Source organism: Orycteropus afer, unplaced genomic scaffold, assembly GCF_000298275.1.
Source record: "Orycteropus afer afer isolate SDZICR_OR568_19922 unplaced genomic scaffold, OryAfe1.0 scaffold00133, whole genome shotgun sequence".
Lineage (NCBI taxonomy): Eukaryota > Metazoa > Chordata > Mammalia > Tubulidentata > Orycteropodidae > Orycteropus > Orycteropus afer.
Window position 1 is genome coordinate 7,320,732 of NW_006921720.1, and position 18,851 is coordinate 7,339,582.

At 38.6% G+C, this 18,851-nt stretch overlaps 1 protein-coding gene across 1 annotated transcript in view; it reads right to left on the minus strand.

Annotated features, from left to right (window-relative positions):
• SLC17A5 (solute carrier family 17 member 5) overlaps positions 1 to 18,851 on the minus strand; it is a 104,530-nt gene that overhangs the window by 9,968 nt on the left and 75,711 nt on the right. Inside the window, exons 8-10 of the mRNA XM_042781566.1 lie at positions 16,349 to 16,507; positions 9,275 to 9,407; positions 8,430 to 8,577 (exon numbers count right to left, since the gene is read on the minus strand). Coding sequence (XP_042637500.1) covers positions 8,430 to 8,577; positions 9,275 to 9,407; positions 16,349 to 16,507 — 440 coding nt within the window. The remainder of the gene's footprint in view (positions 1 to 8,429; positions 8,578 to 9,274; positions 9,408 to 16,348; positions 16,508 to 18,851) is intronic.

Here is an 18,851-nt window from a genome sequence, read left to right on the forward strand (position 1 = left end):
TCTCTAAATTCAGGAGGGATTATAATCAAGGTCATATTTTGGCTCTCATGGACTTGTTTTAGTTGTCTTCAGCTTTCACTTGAACTTGCATATGAGCAGTTGATGGCCTGTTCCACAGTCAGCTCCTGGTCTTGTTTTGGCTGAAGATATTAAGCTTCTCCATTGCCTTTTTCCACAGATGTAGTCGATCTGATTCCTGTGTACCCCATCTGGTGAAGTCCATGTGTACAGCTGTTGTTTGTGTTGTTGAAAAAAGGTATTTGCAATGAATAAGTCATTGGTCTTACAAAATTCCATCATGTGATCTGCAGTGTTATTTCTGTCACCAAGGCCAAATTTTCCAACTACTGGTGATTCTTCTTGGTTTCCAACTTTTGCATTCCAATCACCAGTGATAATCAACACATCTTGACTGCATGTTTGCTCAATTTCAGACTGCAAAAGTTGGTAAAAATCTTCAATTTCCTCATCTTTAGCTTTGGTGGTTGGTATGTAAATTTGAATAGTAGTATTATTAACTTGTCTTCTTTGTAGGCATATCACTGACCCATTGTACTTCAGGACAGATCTTGAAACATTCTTCATGATGATGAACACCATGCCATTTATCTTCAATTTGTTGTTCCCAGCATAGTAGATCATACAGTTGTCTGATTCCAAATGGCCAAAACCAGTACATTTCAGCTCACTAATGCCTAGGATATTGATCTTTATGTGTTCCATTTCATTTTTGACAATTTCCAATTTTCCTAGATTCATACTTCATACATTCCATGTTCTGATTATTAATGGATGTTTGCAGCTGTTTCTTCTCATTTTGAGTCATGCTACATCCTCAAATGGAGGTCCTAAAAACTTTACTCCATCCATATCATTAAGGTTGGCTCTACTCTGAGGAGGCAACTCTTCCCCAGTTGTATTGTGAGTGCCTTCTGACTTGAGGGGCTCATCTTCCGGCACTATATTGGACAATGTTTCAGGGCTATTCTTAAAGTTTTCCAGTAATATATCAGACAGTTTTTCACTGCTGTTCATTAGGTTTTCCCTGGCCAGTTCTTTGAGAAGTGGATGGCCCTTTCCTTCTCTGAGTCTGTCTTAATCTGAAAGCTCTGTTGAAACCCATTCACCATGGGTGGCCCTGTTGGTATTTGAAATACCAGTGGCATAGCCTCCAGCCTCACAGCAACACACAAGCCACCATATGACAAACTGACAGATGAGTGGTGTCCATAGTCTTATTACATGGAGTCCTTGAGTTGTGTAAACAGTTAAACTCCATTATTAGCTGAAAAGTTGGTGGTTTGAACCCACCCAGAGGCGTGCTGGAAGACAAGCCTGGTGATCTGCTTCCAAAAGGTCACAGCCTTGAAAACTCTATGAAGCAGTTCTACTCTGTACACTCTATGAGTTGGAATCAACTCTATGGCTCTATGAGTTGGAATCAACTCTATGGCAACTAACCACAATATAATCTCACTGTGGAATAATACAATTTCTGTTAGGTTTTCCTGTTATTGTTAAGTGTCACTGAGTAGGTTCTGACTCATGGTGACCTTATGTGCAACAGAACAAATCAATGCCTGGTTCTGCACCATCTTCACAATTATTGCTATGCTGGAGCCCACTGTTGCAGCCACTATGTCAATCCCTCTCATTAAGAGTTGTCTTCTTTTTCGATTTCTACCAGACATGATATTCTTCTCCAAGGACTTCTTCTTTGTGACAGCATGGTCAAAGTATGAGAGACAAAGTCTGTCCATCCTCATTTCTAAGAAGCACTCTGGCTGTACTTCCTCCAAAATAGATTTGTTAGTTCTTCTGGAAGTCCATTGTATATTCGATATTCTTTGCCAACATCATGATTCAAATACAACAACTCTTGGTTTTCCTTATTCATTATTCAGCTTCTGCATATATATGAGGTGACTGAAAATACCATGGTATGGGTCAGGTGCACCATCGTCTTCAAAGTGACATCTTTAAAGAGGTTTTTGCAGCAGATTACTATCATTATCAGAGTTTAGAACCCTCAATTCAGGTTGTAAACTCCTGATATTAAACCTCTCTCCCCAATTTAGATATGGACAAGTGTTTAAATAAAAAATTCTCTTGAATCTAATTCAGTTATCTGTAAACATCACAAACTTTTATGTTCAAAATCCATGTATACAAGATACAACAAAACCAAGAGAGACAGACCTTTCTGGCTTATCCCTTCTAGGGAGTGTATCTTAAATTAACCAAGCTTGGAAGGACCTGTTTGTTTTTTTAAAAAACTATTAACACCTTGGCAGTAGGAGCAACCAACTGCAATGTTGCCAGGCCTTTTTCAGTGGCAGATATTAAGTGCAGATGAATGCTGTGAAATTCTAACGTCAGCACCAAGAAGCTCATTCAAGTATTTATATTACACTTGGCCAGGATGGACCATGAAAGATTGATGACTTCTTGGAAGAAAACTATGTTGTAAGAACTCAGTCTGGATTCTGTGCTGTTGGAGTACTAGAATTCTGTGGGATTAGTACTTGAAAATCTGTCCAGTGTCCGTAGGAAATCTCTATTTCAGCCTATGAAAATACCATGTTTACATTTATATATATACTTTTTATTGAAAAACCTTAGACCAGGCATGGTCTAAGTACTTTATATACAGTATCCCATTTTAATAGTAAAATCAGCCCCATGATGTAAGGATTATTACCTCATTTTGTAGATGAAAAAAGAAAGACTATGAAATGTTACCCAATTTATCTGACTCCAAATCAGTATTTAATATTATAATGTTATAATCAGTATAATGCCACACAGTTAAAAACACAGTGATCTTTGAACTCAATCTATAGGAAAGATTAATTTTTTCATGTGTAATTTTTCACCACAAGCACTGATGCTGAACGCTTAAGGGTCTGTGATCCTCAGGTGTTCTTGCTCTAATTAGTAGAATGTTCTCCACTGAATGGGCACCTGCTTGTTACCAAAGCAACTAAAAAAAGGGAATTAAATGACCACATGGTCATAGGTTATGTAATCCCTCAGTTAACTGGTACACAGCAAATTCCCCATTGATGATGCAATAAAGTCCAAATTCATTATTTCTCCATTCTGTAGCCCTTCTTAGCTCCTATATATTTTTGTACCAGACCTTGCTGACCCACTATTCTACTGAACTACATGCCTCAGCATGTACCTTGGTGCCTTTATCCATGCTCTTTGTCTGGAATAATTCTCTTTACTCTCCTCCATCACATGGCTAACTACTATTTGTTCTATGAGTAGTACTTCTCTTGGGTTTCTTACTATCACCCTTCTATGTCTCTGCTTATTCCTTGTTAGTATCCTTTGTTGTTTATTTCTTCTCTTGCTGATCTCTAAATATAGAGGCTGCTCAAGATCCATTTCTGGGATCACTTACCTTGTCATTCTATCTTCTCTGCCCAGGTAATCTCTGAAACTTGATTGCTGCTGTCGTTTGGAGGTATTGAGCTGATTCCGACTCAGTGACCTCAGTGACAGAGTAGAATTGCCCTATAGGGTTTTTAGGTAGTTATCTTTACAGGAGCAGTTTGCTAGGTCTTTCCCTCACAGAGCCACTCAGTGGATTCAAACCACCAACCTTTCAGTTAGTAGCCAGATGCTTAATGATTATACTACCAGGGCTTCTATGAAATGTGGATTCCTATCCCCTAATGCCAATTTCCAGCTTTTTTGTGAGCTCCAGATCCAAATATTAAATTGAAAATATCAAAACATCTATTTTCTCTGGGTTTTACAAACATCTCAAATTTAACCTGCCTGAAGTCTTGATCTTCCTTCCTCCAATACTCCTCTTTCAGGCTTCAATTTCAGTGGCACGTTCATCCACCTAGTTGCCCATGCAAAATACATCAGCGTCACCATCCTTGATACCCTCCTCACTCTTCAGGAGTATAACCTATTGCCAGATATAATTTGGAAACATCTGAAATCTATCTATTTTTATCTCCATGTTATACCCCATCCAAAGTCACCATCACCTCTCATCTAGGTTACATTAGCATCTTAGTTGGTTTCCTTTACTTGTAATCTCCACACAAGAGTGATCTTAAAATATAGGGAATGTCACTTCCTACTCTTAGGATAAAATACATGAAGTATAGGCTCCTGTCTACTTCCCAAAGTAATTTCCTACCATTACCCTGGTGACTTCCTTCTCTGCATTTCAGCCAAAATATGATCTTTTAGTTAACTGACACACTAGTTTCTTTTTCCTGTCATATAAATTTTTCTGTCTGGAATACATTCCCTTTTAACTACCTATGGCCCCTTATTATACTCTCTCACTTCTTCAAACAATTTTTATTTATATGATTCATGTCTACTCTCCTAGACTAGAGGAGCTCTGGTAGTATAATGCCTAAGGCATTTGACTGCTAACCAGAAGGCCAGCGGTGCAAACCCACCAGCCACTCTGTGGAAGGAAGACTGGGCAATGTACTTTGTAAAGGTTTACTACCTCGGAAACCCAAAGGGGGTTGCTATGAGTAAGAATTGACTTGATGACAATGAGTTTGGTTGGTCTGGTCCTAAACTAGCTCCATAGGGCAGGGCTGTAACTATTACAGCCAGCACTTCATAGTACTCAATAAGTATTTGTTGAAAGAATGAGTCATTTATACAGCAACTGTCTACTTTTTATTGTTGCTTTCCTGAGCTAGGCTGATCTCTCTGCAAGCATGAGCTGAGTCTTATTTTTTGTATTGTCCTGCAGCGTGCTAAATGTATGACCAAACCCACTGCTGTCGAGTCGATTCCAACTCACAGAAACCCTATGGACAGAGCAGAACTGCCCCATAGGGTTTCCAAGGCTATAATCTTTATGGAAGTGGACTGATACATCTTTCTCCTACAGAAATGCTGGTGAGTTTGAACTGTAGATCTTTTTGTTAGCAGCTGAGTGTTTTTAACCACTGCATCACTGGGAGTTCCTTTTTAATGTTAATGTGTAGTACATACTCATAAATGTCTGTTTTAAAATAAAAAATTATATGAAACTGTAAAAGAACAAATTTGAACTTGAAAGCTTAAACACTGCAAAGATTATAACTAATGGATTTAATAACTAAATGAATCTATTTCTGACTCTGAGAGTTTAAATTGGTTTTAATTATATGAAAAAAAATGACTAAAGATAATAAACAAAGTAGTGCTTTCATTTGAAAATTGGTAGCTATTTATATTGGTAGTCAGTATATAACCAATTTTTGTTTCTACAAATTTCTAATTACTGGAAAAAAAAATATTGTTGTTTAAGATAAAGAGTTACCCCTACCAAATGAGCAACTGCAATTTCATACAACACTAAAGAACAATGTGATCTGAAGGCTTATATAGTTAAACTTTTGTTGGAATTCTGAATCTTGCTAAAGTCCTTCCCTTCCAGGACTACCACTGGGTTAGCAAGGTATAAATTAATGACATAAAGTGATATATAGTCATATATTATAATTAATATAGTTAATTCTGTGAAAGAATTATGTGGAAGTAAATACATGTGAAAAATGAATACATCGTAACATAAAATATGGCTGAACCTTAAAATGTGCTTTTTGAAATTGTTTAAGATGTATACAGAGCAGAGAAGGTGAGAGAACAAAATGTCTCAACCAGCAAGATCTCATGTAGGTACACTACTTCCTTTCTAGGAGCTCTGGTGGCATAGTCCCTAAGGCACTTGACTGCTAACAAGAAGGCGGGCGGTTCAAACCCACCAGCCACTCCTCAGAAGGAAGGTTGGGCAGTCTACTTCTGCAGTGATAATGCCTCGGAAACTCAAGGACGGGTTGCTATGAGTCGGGTCTGACTGCACGGCACATAATAACTACAGTCCCTTTCTATTCCTATCTCAGCAAATACTACATCTTCTACTTCAAACTCAATGTTTATAAATTTTTAGTACAAATTCAGATTATGAAAATAAATATGAGGGTTATCTTCCTTACACTGAATGTCAACTGGGAAATGTAGAGGTAGTGGTGGGGTTGAAATATCTCCATTTTGAAATCATCATAGCAGAAACTGGTCTGGGCCTGCACCTTCAACAGATGCTAAATCTAAGGTGGGAGTAAAAGTTTAATGAGGACCAAGATATCTGCATGATTTCAAAGCATCTCCCCAGAGACTGCATTATTAGTGGCAAGGAGAAAGTAGTAACTCATTGGAGGTACTAGACAACACCTTATCTGAATGATCAAAATGAACATCATTAGGGGCCTCTGGATGTGATTCTTTGAAGGCACAAGGCCAGTTATATATATTCTGACAAGGATGCATTACCTGAATGTAATCATGATGAAACATGAGACAAACCCACATTGAGGGTAGGTATTCCAGGCATAGACACTAGCGTAAGCAAAGGGCCAAAAAGGTGGGGAAGTATATATGTGTGTGCCTGTGTGTGTACTGGGGATAATTCTGGAGAATAAAGCATAGTTTAGTTCAGCTAGGGCAAAGAATACATAGAAATTAGAGAAGAAAAGGAATGATTGTAAAAACATATTGTGGCCACAATGTGGAGAATCTTGCATGTTGGCTAAGAATTCTATACTTAAATTTAATAGAGAATATAAAAAGTGACTTTATTATAAATAGTAATGAAAGGACTTTAACATGAAACTGAATATGAAACTCATTTTTTTAGTCTTCTACTCACACAGCTGATCAACAGAGCACTGACTATGGCCCAGCACAGGACCAGATGCTGATACTACTGTGGTAAACAAGACAGCCTCAGTCCCTGCATCCTCAGAGCTTACAGTCCTAGAGCTTCTGTTTAAGTTGACTTGTATTTCAAACAGCTTCTTAGTCCAATGTCTAAGTGTTGCCAGTTCTCCCTCCTTGGTCCTCTACTGTTAAGGATATAGGAAGCATCGATGTGCTACTTTCTTGGTATGATCATATAAATCAGCTCCTCAGCAAGTATGGATCTTGTGCCAAGAGGTGTGATGAAGACACATAAAAAGCCTCAGTCTGAAGGAGTGACATCCAAGTTGGGGAGAGAAGATAGATGAGAGTTACATTTAGTAATAATTATGAATTAAGGTTAAGACAGTAATGTATCTAGCACAGAATTGTAAGTGGAATGTATAAAGAGAAGAAAGAGAAGACAGTAGGCTGTAATGGCTGGGAAAGGCTTAATGAAGAGCTGGGGCTTAAATGGATTCTGACAGATGGAGAGGAAAGGCACTGCTACAGGGGTGCAGCATGAGCCCCAGCAGAGGGCACCACAGAGTGGTGGACAGGCTAACAGGCACTGGGCACAAGAAGACTCTACTTCTGTGGAAACTTTTTGGGCTATATATATATCTGGTAGCATAGTGGCTAAGACACTTGCCTGCTAACCAGACGGCTGGCGGTTCAAACCCACCAGTCACTCCTCGGAAGGAAGGTTGGGCAATCCTACTTCCGTAGTGATACTGCCTCGGAAACCCAAGGAGGGTCGCTATGAGTTGGGGCCAACTCGACGGCACATAACAACAACAACAAATATAAAATAAGAAATTAGATTTGAATGATTTCAAATTTCAATCCCTTCGAGTTCTATGAGAATCAGTTTAGTGGAGTGTTTATTGAAGGGATGGGAGATGAGACTTAAGGATAAACAGGATCCAGAAGATTGTGTCGTAGTCTAGTAATGAGGGATTTGGGATAAGGTAAAAAGGGCATGAGACCACCTGAATTTTATCCAAAAAACAAATTAATATTCATTTTTTTAAAAAAATTAAAGGCATTAAATTCTTAGTTAAAATACTTAGTTTCCTCCTCTATCTTGTCAACTGGTACAAAATAATTCTAGCAGTATATGGTGCAAACAGTGATTCTAGAGAGGCAGTTGTAGAAAGAGTTCTGGTCTTAATAAGGAAGAACTTTAGGTTCAAATCTTAGCTCATCATTTATTACCTGTATGGTGTAGGAAAAATCACAACTTCTTTGAACCTGAGTTTCCTTATTTATAAAATAGGACAAGATTACCTACTTCATAGGAATGCTTTCAGGAAAAAGAAGATAATGTCTGTAAAAGTGATTTGTAAGCTATCAAGTACATACTATACAAATAGGTTTATACATAAATATTAAAATAATTGGACAAATTCACTGGTTGGCTCTTTGGCATTCATCCGTTCAACTAAATGCCCACTATATGCCAAGCATCATGGTGAGCACTAATGATAAGACAGTCTGTCTTCATGGACTTCCTATTAGAGCTGGGTGGACAGATACGAGTTGTTAGGTTATAATGTGTTACAGGCAATATTTCTATGAGCACACTGTGGGTAGAGGTGGTGGTAGTTAAAGTTTAAATTTAAAAATGACTTCATGCTTTAATTGTCATGTAAATGAGAATCTTGTTAAGAATTTAAAGCAATCACAGCAAATCTCTATATAGTACTCACGAAGGAGCAATATCCAGGTGGTTGATGCTGAATCCAGACGAGCCAAAGCCTCCCAGTGTTGTGGATATGGTCAGAAACACAACAGCCAAGGAATAATCACAACCAATAAATCCAGCAGCTACCAGGAATACTGCAGGTCCAATCATTCCTGCAGTTTAAAGAATTACATAAAAGAAAAAGAAGAGGTCCTAATATTAATATTTGCTTGCTCTGTTGTGATCTGCCGTCAGCTTAATATAAATCTGATATTTGATCTAACTGCCACCTACTGGAGGAACAATGTACTGCCATGAAAACTAGGGTTTCATAAAAAACGAATAAACTCCTGGAAAAGATATGGGCATAATGCAGCAAATATAAAAATAAAAGGAAAATCTCATTATGTAATGCTATTAAGTCTACGTGTGATGAGGATTCAGCTAAAGTTCTACAGAATTTACAGAGAAAAGAATTATAGAGAAAAGAAGAGAATAAATGAGAAAGAGAATAAATAGCTGACACAAAAGGTGATTTAAAATTCATATATAACCAAAGAACACAAACTAAATAAACTTAGTTAGATGAAGTCAGAAAAACTATTTTTATTTTGCTTTGCAATGTTGTTGTTGTGTTGTTGTTATGTGCCGTCGAGTCGGCCCCGACTCATAGCGACCCCTCCTTGGGTTTCTGAGGCAGTATCACGACGGAAGTAGGATTGCCCAACCTTCCTTCCGAGGAGTGGCTGGTGGGTTTGAACCGCCAACCTTCTGGTTAGCAGTCAAGTGCTTTAGCCACTATGCTACGAGAGCTTTGCAATGTAAACATCTTAAATAAATATAAACCAAAACAAAACCTGATTAACTTACCCACAAGGCTAAAAATTCTGCGGACACATATAGTTGAAAAATTCCATTTTGCTCTTAAATTGTCAGCTGCTTGACCAGAAAGTATCATACATAACCAACAGCCAAAGTAAGGCACTGCAGATAAAAACCCATTCTGAAGGAAAAGGAAGACATAGGATTAATTATGGCAAGGGGAAAATACAATAGACACAGACACAGAAAATCACAGCCAACCACCAACATTTTAAAACAAAGGAAATACATGGCAATATGGTGTTAATTTTTATGTAATCACAGTAAATGAGTTCGTATTTCAGAAGAATTACAGGATTCAGGTCAGTGTAGTCCCAAGAGCCTATCTTAGATGGAACCAGGCTCACCACAGTCCAGTCTGCTCAAGGTAATCCTGACTGTTACCTTGGGGCTTGGGTAGGGGCTGTAACTTGGACTGCGGCTTCCGTGGGAGAACACAAATCTTCCTTATTTGTCTATGAACTCTCCCCACTGAACAGTTCTTATCTCTAATTTTAACTTATTTATTTACTTTAAAATATCTTTATTTTAAAGTTGAATACAGATAGAGAAAACCACATAAATCAAATGTATGGGTTATGCCTTACTATAAGATGAACACCATCTAGACTGAGAAATAGAACTTTGCCAGCTACCTCAGAAACCCTTCCATGTTCCTTGTCTAATCATGGTCCTCTCTCCCTATAAGTAACCATTATTTTGGTGCAGATAATAATCATTTACTTATATTTATGTATAGTTATGCCACCCAATGTGCATCCCTAGATACTACAGTTTAGTCCTGACCATTAAAAAAAATGAGATGTCTTCTAGATCTCTCTTAATCTGTCCATTCCCCATCCATTTCTTTCTTTTCTTATAATTTATCTGTTGAAGAGCCTAGGCCACATTTTATTAATTTCTGAAAGACAAGTGGCAAGTAAAACCATAACTCAAAGAAACTATTTTAATGCTACAAGTGCACTACATATTTTTTTCATCTATAGAACCTCGGAATCTTCCTTGATGTTTCTTCTCTCTTACATCTCACATCCAATCACTAAGCACGGTCCATTCTACAGCCTTAAAAAAAAGTCCTGCTTCTTCCCACCCTATTCCAAGGTCTTCCTCATCTCTTGCCTTGATTATCGCATCAGTCTCCTAATTCTTGCCTAGATCTTCTCATTACCAGTAGCTTCAACCTTTTCATTATCTCAGTTTCATGCTTTCCATTCTGATATTACCTCTTATCCTTCCAGCTTATTCCCTGTTGTCCCTTACCCCAGTAGGGCTGCTAACTACAAAAGGTCAGTGGTTTGAACCCACCGGCTGCTCCATGGGAGAAAGATGAGAAAGTTTGCTTCCATAAAGATTTACAGTCTTGGAAACTCTATGGGGCAGTTCTACCCTGTCCTATAGGGTTGCTAGGAGTTGGAGTCAACTTGATAGCAGTGGCTTTAGTTGGGCTTTTTGTCTCTTTGTTGCTCTCCTCTGTTTAGCCAACATCAATCCCGGGGTTAATCATTATAGTCATTTCCTTACAGAGGCCCTTTACTCCTTTGCTCCTCTCCCACTTCATCATATTTCTCTGGCAAAGCAGTCATCCTGGTTAAAACCCAGCTCTTCTACTCTGGACTTGCATATGGATAGCTGAATGTGGTTAGAGAAAAACAACACCACACTTATTTTTCTTCATAATAATGAATCTCAAATGGGCCTCAATGTTGTCAGGTAATCATACTATCACTGGTTCACATGCTCGCTCACTCACTAGTGACTCATTTATGACAAGAAGTGTGGAAGACAGCTAACCGGCCAAGCAACTGGAAGAGATCCATATTTGTGCCCATTCCAAAGAGAGGTGATACAACAGAATGTGGAAATTATCAAACATCATTAATATCACATGCAAGTAAAATTTTGCTGAAGATAATTAAAAAATGGTTGTAGCAGTATCAATAGGGAACTGCCAGAAATTCAAGCTAGAACCAGAAAAGGGCATAGAATGAGGGATATCACTGCTATGTCAGATAGATTTTGACTGAAAGTAATACCAGAAAGATGTTTACTTATGTTTTATTGACTATGCAAAGGCATTTGACTATGTGGATCATAACAAATTATGGATAACACTGTGAAGAATGGGAATTCAGGAAAACTTAATTGTGCTCATGAGGACCCTGTACATAGGCCAAGAAGCAGTCATTTGAATAGAACAAGGGAATACTGTATGGTTGAAACCAGGCAAGGTGTGTGTCACGTTGTATCCTTTCATCATACTCATTCAATCTGTATGCTGAGTAAATAATCTGAGAAGTTGGACTATATGTAGAAGAACACAGCATCAGTATTGGAGGAAGACTCACTGACAACCTGTGACATAGAGATAACACAACCTTGCTTGATGAAAGTGAAGAAGAATTGAAGCACTTAGTGATGAAGATCAAAGACTATAGCTTTCAATATGGATTATACCTCAATATAAAGAAAACAAAATCCTCACAACTGGACCAATAAGCAACATCATGATAAATGGAAAAAAGATTGAAGTTGTCAAGGAATTAATTTTACTTGGATCCAAAATTAACACCCATGGAAGCAGCAGTCATGAAATCACATGAGGTATGACATTGGGCAAATCTGCTGCAAAAACAATGACATGAGACAAAGTATATGTGAACTGCTGTATGTAAAGTGTATTGCTCCGTAAATCTTCACCCAAATCACAATAAAAAAAAAAAATCTGCAAAAAAACCCTTAAAAGTGTTAAAAAGAAAAGATGTCATTTTGAAGACTAAGGTGTACCTAACTGAAGACATGGTATTTTCAATTGCCTCACATGCATATGAGCACTGGCCAATAAATAAGGTAGACTTCAGAAGAGTTGATGCATTGTGAATTGTGGTGCTGGTGAAGAATATTGAGTGTACGATGGACTATGAGAAGAATGAACAAATCTGTCTTGGAGGAAGTACAGCTGGAATGCTCCTTTGAAGCAATGGCCAGACTTCATGTCTCATACTTTGGTCATGTTGTCAGAAGAGATAAATCCCTGGAGAATGATACTATGTTAGGTAAAGTAGAAAGTCAGTGAAAAAGAGAAAGACCCTCAACAAGATGAACTGACACAGTGGCTGCAACAATTGGATCCAGCATGGCAACGATTGTGAGGATGGCACAGGACCGGGCAGTGTTTTGCTCTGCTGTATAAAGGGGTCACTATGAGTTGGAACTAACTCAACAGCACCAAAGAACAACAGCATATATTCTTGTATTATATTTTTCCAGCTCTACTTCTATAGCTGGAGAGCTTTGTTTCTTTCTAGTGTTTAGCTGTGGGGTAAAGAATTTAACTTTACTCAAAGAATTTGTTCTTGTCCTTGGCTCCTTACAGAGAACCTCTGAAGCCTTGGAAACTCCTCAGTGATTAATGAGGCCTCCAGAATACACTTGAAGGTTTATTCTTAATGGAGTGATTTAGGTGAGGGCTGACCAGGCCAGAAAGACCACACAGTTATTTTGGCCAGCATCAGGTGGAGGGAGGCATCATTGAATTAGTCATGCCTACAGAATAAGGCCCCAATAAAAGTTCTGTCCATGGAAGCTTCATGGGCTTCCTGGTTGCTGAAGGACACTGATGTGTGGAAGAAGAGTAGCATATCCCCTTTTGGAACACAGAAGGTCTGAAATGGGAACTCTCTCGGAACTCACTCCATCTGTCTCTTTATTTGTATCATTTTTGCTACAAAACTGTAGTTGGAAGTTTAGTATTTTCTGTGAGTTCAGTGTCATTCTAGTGAATTATCAAACCCAAGGAATAGTGGGAGCCAGAAGGTCAGAAGGGAGGGTGTTGTGGGGTTTCCAAAGCTTGGGACTGGTGTCAGAAGTCTTGGGCAGAACTGGCAAGTCTGGAGAATGGTGCCCTTTAACTTGTGAGATCTGACCTCGCGTTCAGCAGGTAGGGTAGGAAGATGTGCTGCATATGCAGTTGTTGTCAGAACAGAAGTGTAACAGAAGGAAGAGACTTGACAACAAGTTTATTTAGACTGATCAACAGAGTTTGGTGTTAGAAGTGGAATGTAACTTTTTCTATACATTAGCTGAGTAATTTCTTCTACAAATTTTATTCTATTTAGACTTCCAGAAAGTAAGATCACATTTATTATGCAGAATCCTACATAAGAATAAACTGTAGTAAATCAGAGAAGTGAATTTTCTGATCTTGCTTTTATTCCCTGGTGGGATAAAACTGAAACTACTTCTGAGTTACTAAATTTTTCCACTTCAAGTTCAAATGTTTAAAACTCTCCCAAAAGTTGAATTGGCGAAAGTTGTATGATAGACATATTTACAATAACAGTAACAACAAAAAAGAGCAGCTGCCGAGGCTGCTTATGTATAATCAAATGCAAAATGGAATTTGGTTCCTTCGTCTGGAGGTTTAGTGCCATGGTTTCATGGGACAGCCCAGTTAATTGGTCTAATAGCGTGTGCTTCTGTTCTACTTTCTACTTCATTGCACAAGACCTGGGGTCTTAAAAACTTGCAAGCAGCCATCTAAGCCACTGCAATTCCTCTCTATTTACCTGGAGCAACAGAGGAAGAAGGAGAATAAGGACCAGTATGGTATGGCTAATTGCCTCTATGAACAACTGCCTCCTTTGCCAGGAGACCAGAAGAATTGGATAGTGCCTGAGTATCATTACTGATGCTATATGTAAGTCAAAAATGGTTGCAGCAGTATACTGACAGGGAACTTCCAGAAATTCAAGCTGGATTCAGAAGACGACATGGAACAAGGGCTATCACTGCTGATGTCAGACAGATCTTGGCTGAAAGCAAAGAATACCAGAAAAATGTTTATCTGTGTTTTATTGACTGTGCAAAGGCTTTTGACTGTGCAGATCAAAACAAATTATGGATAACATTGAGAAGAATGGGAATTCCGGAACACTTAAGTGTGCTCTCGAGGAATTGGTACATAGACCAAGAGGCTGTCGTTCAAAAGAACGAGAGGATACTGCATGGTTTAAAATCAGGAAGGAAGGATGTGGGTGAGGGTCATACCCTTTCACATAGTTTTTCAATCTGCATGCTGAGTGAAAGGAAGATCAGACAATCCATACAGATTTACTGCCTCGGAAACCCAACGGAGGTTGTCGTGAGGTGGAATCGACTCAACGGCAGTGAGTTTGGTTTTTCAGATCTTAATTTTACTCCAAATCATAGTTACTATGTTAAATTCATATTGCTTGGTTCTACAATCCACACCAATGGAAGCAGCCATCAGGACATCAGAAGACGTACAGCACTAGTCAAATCGGCTGCAAAGGACCACCTTCAAGTGCTGAAGAGCAAAGATGTCTCCTTGAGGAGTAAGGTGCACCTGACACAAGCCATGGTATTTTCAATTGCCTCATATGCATGTGAGAGCTGGACAATGAATAAGGAGGACCGAAGAAGGTGGATGCTTTTGAGTTATGGTGCTGGCGAAGAATGCTGAAGGTACCATGGCCTGCTAAAAGAACTAACAAATCTGTCCTGGAAGAAGTGCAGCTGGAATGCTCCTTGGAAATGAGAATGGCCAGACTTTGTCTCACCTACTTTGGTCATGTTGTCAGAAGGGACCGTTCCTTGGAGAACGATGTCATGCTTGCTAAGGTAGTGGGTTGACGAAAGAGGGGAAGGCCCTCAACAAGATGGATAGACACAGTGGCTACAGCAAAGGGCTAAAGTACAGCAAGGATTGTGGAGCTGGTGTGGGACTGGGCAGTGTTTTATTCTGCTGTGCGCAGGGTCGCTATGAGATGGAGATGACTCGAGGACACCTAACAACATGTTAACTTTACAATGCACACAAAACCCAATGCTACTGAGTAAAGCAGGCTGCTGCTTTACTTCTAGGGCTCTCTTTCAATTTGTAGCTAAATAATATTCCATTGTACAGCTATACAACATTTGGTTCTTATCAGTTGATAGATATCTGGGTTGTTCCTATTTTTTGGCTAATGTGAATAATTCTGTTATGAACATTCATGTACAAGTTTTGTATGGACATGTGTTTTTAATTCTCTTGGCTATATACCTAGCTTTAGAATTGTTAGATCATAATGTTAACTCTGGTGGCATAGTGCCTAAGGCATTTGACTGCTAACTGGAAGGCTGGCGGTTCAAACCCATCAGCCACTCCTTGGAAGGAAGGCTGGGCAATCTACTTCTGTAGTGATACCGCCTTGGAAACTCAAGGAGGGGTCATTATGAGTCAGATCCGACTCAATGGCTGTGAGTAAGTAATGTACTTTGCACTAAATTCTTTAATTTTGATGAAGTTCAATTTATCAAATTTTTATTCTGTTGCTGTGCTTTTCATATCTAATAATCCATTGCCAAAGCGAAGTTCAGGAGGACTTACCCTTATGCTTTCTTCCAAGACTTTTATCGTTTTAGTTCTTACATTTAGGTTTTGATATATCCTTCACTTTGAAGGCAAAAACACCATCAATTTTCTTCACAAACTATGCCTTTTACTTTGTAAGCTTTTTATCAATCACTTTAAAGAGAAGATTTATCATTAAATGGTACATGTGGAAACTGTTGAAATGGGTATGTTTCCCTGTGTATATTCTCAATAACAACAAGAAAATAAAATTTTTTTAAAAAGGTAAGATTTACCTTAAATTCATCAATGTGTAGATGATAAGAACAGTCTCAATTTGATGAGTTCTAAAGTTAGCAGCATTGCCTTTATATTACTGTGTAACTATATAGTTTTAGAACTATACCCCCTTCCAATACCTCTGCATGAGAAGCTTGGCTCTCCTAGCCTCCCCTCTCAGTTGCCAACAGAGTGCCATTACCTTAGCAGGGAATATTAGTCATCTATCTCCTGGCATATTACTGGCAACTTGTACAACCTTTATGGCTAAAGAGTTAACACACTGAGAAGTCTATGAATTAAGTATAGCGGAATTAAATGGAAAATATAAAATAACTGAGTTTCACATAGATTAAAAACAAATTTTGCATGCAGTTTTAAATTTATACACTACAGAAGAAAATAAACAGATCATGATTTCTTCTTACCTCTTGAACATTGAACCTTAGGATCTCCTTCATGTAAGTAGGCAATAATGTCAATAAGGTATAAAAAGTCCAGTTGTATGAAAAATGTGCAACTACAATAGCCCAAAGTGGCAGTGATTTTAGCATGGGTATCCATGGCACTGACTTCTGTGAAGAAAGCTGAAGAAAACAGGCTCAATTAGGATAAGTTATAGGTGTGTTTTTCCTTAGATTTACACTTAATCAGCTAAAATTTTAACTAGAACACACACAGCATATCAGCCTTGATTGCTAAACCTTGATTTTTAAATCAATTGCTTTGAAATATTAAACAGAAAAGTACATGAAATACATGATAAATGCTTAGCTATTTGTTGTTGTTATATGCCGTCGGGTTGGCCCCGACTCACAGCGACCCCTCCTTGGGTTTCCGAGGCAGTATCACTACAGAAGTAGGATTGCCCAACCTTCCTTCCGAGGAGTGGCTGGTGGGTTTGAACCACCAGCCTTCTGGTTAGCAGTCAAGTGCCTTAGGCACTATGCTACCAGAGCTCCTGCTTAGCTGTTGGTGATATATATATGTGTGTGTGTGTGTGTGTGTGTATGGCAATATTCACAAGAGAGTCCATGATCCAGATTAGAGGAAAAAATGGAAACGTAATCTTAGAGTTACAATGTCAACCATAAATACTCATTAATGTAAAAAATCACTTATAGCATTAATTTCTCCAACTATAAAACAGAGAAAAGTTTTGTAATCAAATTCAGAGGTTGATACAGGGTAAAGGAGAGTTTAGAAGGTCCTGGTAAGAATTCTTTGTTCAATTAAAATTATTTTTAAAATGGTACAGTAGATGGTTTTTATACGAAGAAGCCATCTGGAGCAGTGGTCTTCAGAGTGGGATCTTGTTCATGTAAGGAGGTAATCATGTATAATGTATATACACCGGTTATAAGCATCCCAGGGGTAAGCAAGATGATTGACAGGTTATGGAAAGACATATCAGAACTTCTGTTTATACTCATTTTATTCCAAAACAGAGAAAGAAAGCTCTATTCATATTTAATAAATAGGTTGGTCCAGAAGTATGCCAGACAATTACATTTTTTGAGTTCCCCAATTCAGAAGGGTTGGCAGGTATTGGCATCCTCACTTGTTTGCCCTCAGTGTTTCACTGCACAAATGGTTTACATATGCCTGTTTATGTGGATTGGTGGATTTTATGAACCAATTTTAATTAAAACAAGCTTTACAAAATGAACAGTGCCTTAAAAAGATTTCTGTAGAGAAACAGTCAATATAAGAGAATTATTATAGTGTAACCAGCTCAAGTAAACACTAAGAAAATAGTAGTGCTGACACTTCTATTCCTCATGAATCCTTTGTCAGCCACCTTGCCAAGCAAAATAATGACAGGGCCATCAAATATGACATAGTCAAACACATCATTCCCACTAACTGACAGCAAAAAGGGTTTTGCTATTAAAGTTAAAAATTATGTATATACTGAATATTTCATTTTATTCATTCTGTAAAGCCTAGTTTTATAATATATATTAGTACATGGCACAAACAGTTATAAATGTAGATGTAGATAAACTATGAATATATATGTGTGTGTGTGTGTGTGTGTGTGTGTTGTTCTGGTTACCTAGTGCTGCTCTAACAAGAATATACCACAAATGGGATGGCCTTAACAAACCGGAGTTTATTCTTACAGTTTGGAGGCTTTAAGTCCAAGTTCAAAGTGCCAGGCTCTAGCAGCTGGATGAAAGCCCCTCAACCTTGGGGTCTAGCTCTGCCTCCTGCTCCCGGCCCACTGGAACTACAGGCATTTCTTCACTCAGACAGCTGCTGGCTGCTGAGGCCGAGAAGCCCCAAGGTTGACAAGTCAAAAGGCACAGTCCCGATGTTACCAAACCACACGGCAGGCCATTAACTTAAGTCCACTATAAGTCCCAAGGTTGGCAGAGCATAGCAGGCAGCTTAGCAACAAACGGCTACATGCACAATTCAAGCGTGCCACAGGCTAGAGACCCTTCTCAAAGCTTCTCCTTATATAAAGGAAGCAGACTATATACCCAAAGGCAGGTACTTAGCTGCTCCCAGTAGATTCCACCATGGAGTTGATTACCAGTCTCATCAAGGGGAATACTATATCCAGCTGCCCAGCCACTCAACCAGGCCTGGCCAAGCTGACATACAAACATAACCATCACATGTGTGTGTACATATATCTATTCAGATTATATGCCCACTTTTTTACTATGAGATACATAATTAGAAAAGTTTGGAGACCACTGGTGTGGGGCATCAGATAACATTTCCTATGTACTGAGGCTGTATAGTTTCTCAAAAGCAAGAGCAACCTGTATTTGCCTCTAGGATTCACTCTTATTTTTAAAAGAGGAAGACCAAGTATAATGTTGTAGGCTTTGTCCTATGGATTTTTTATTTAAAATGTTGGTAGATATGCTCTTGTGTTTCCCACTAGGGATCAAAGATGTAAGGAGCATGGGGGAC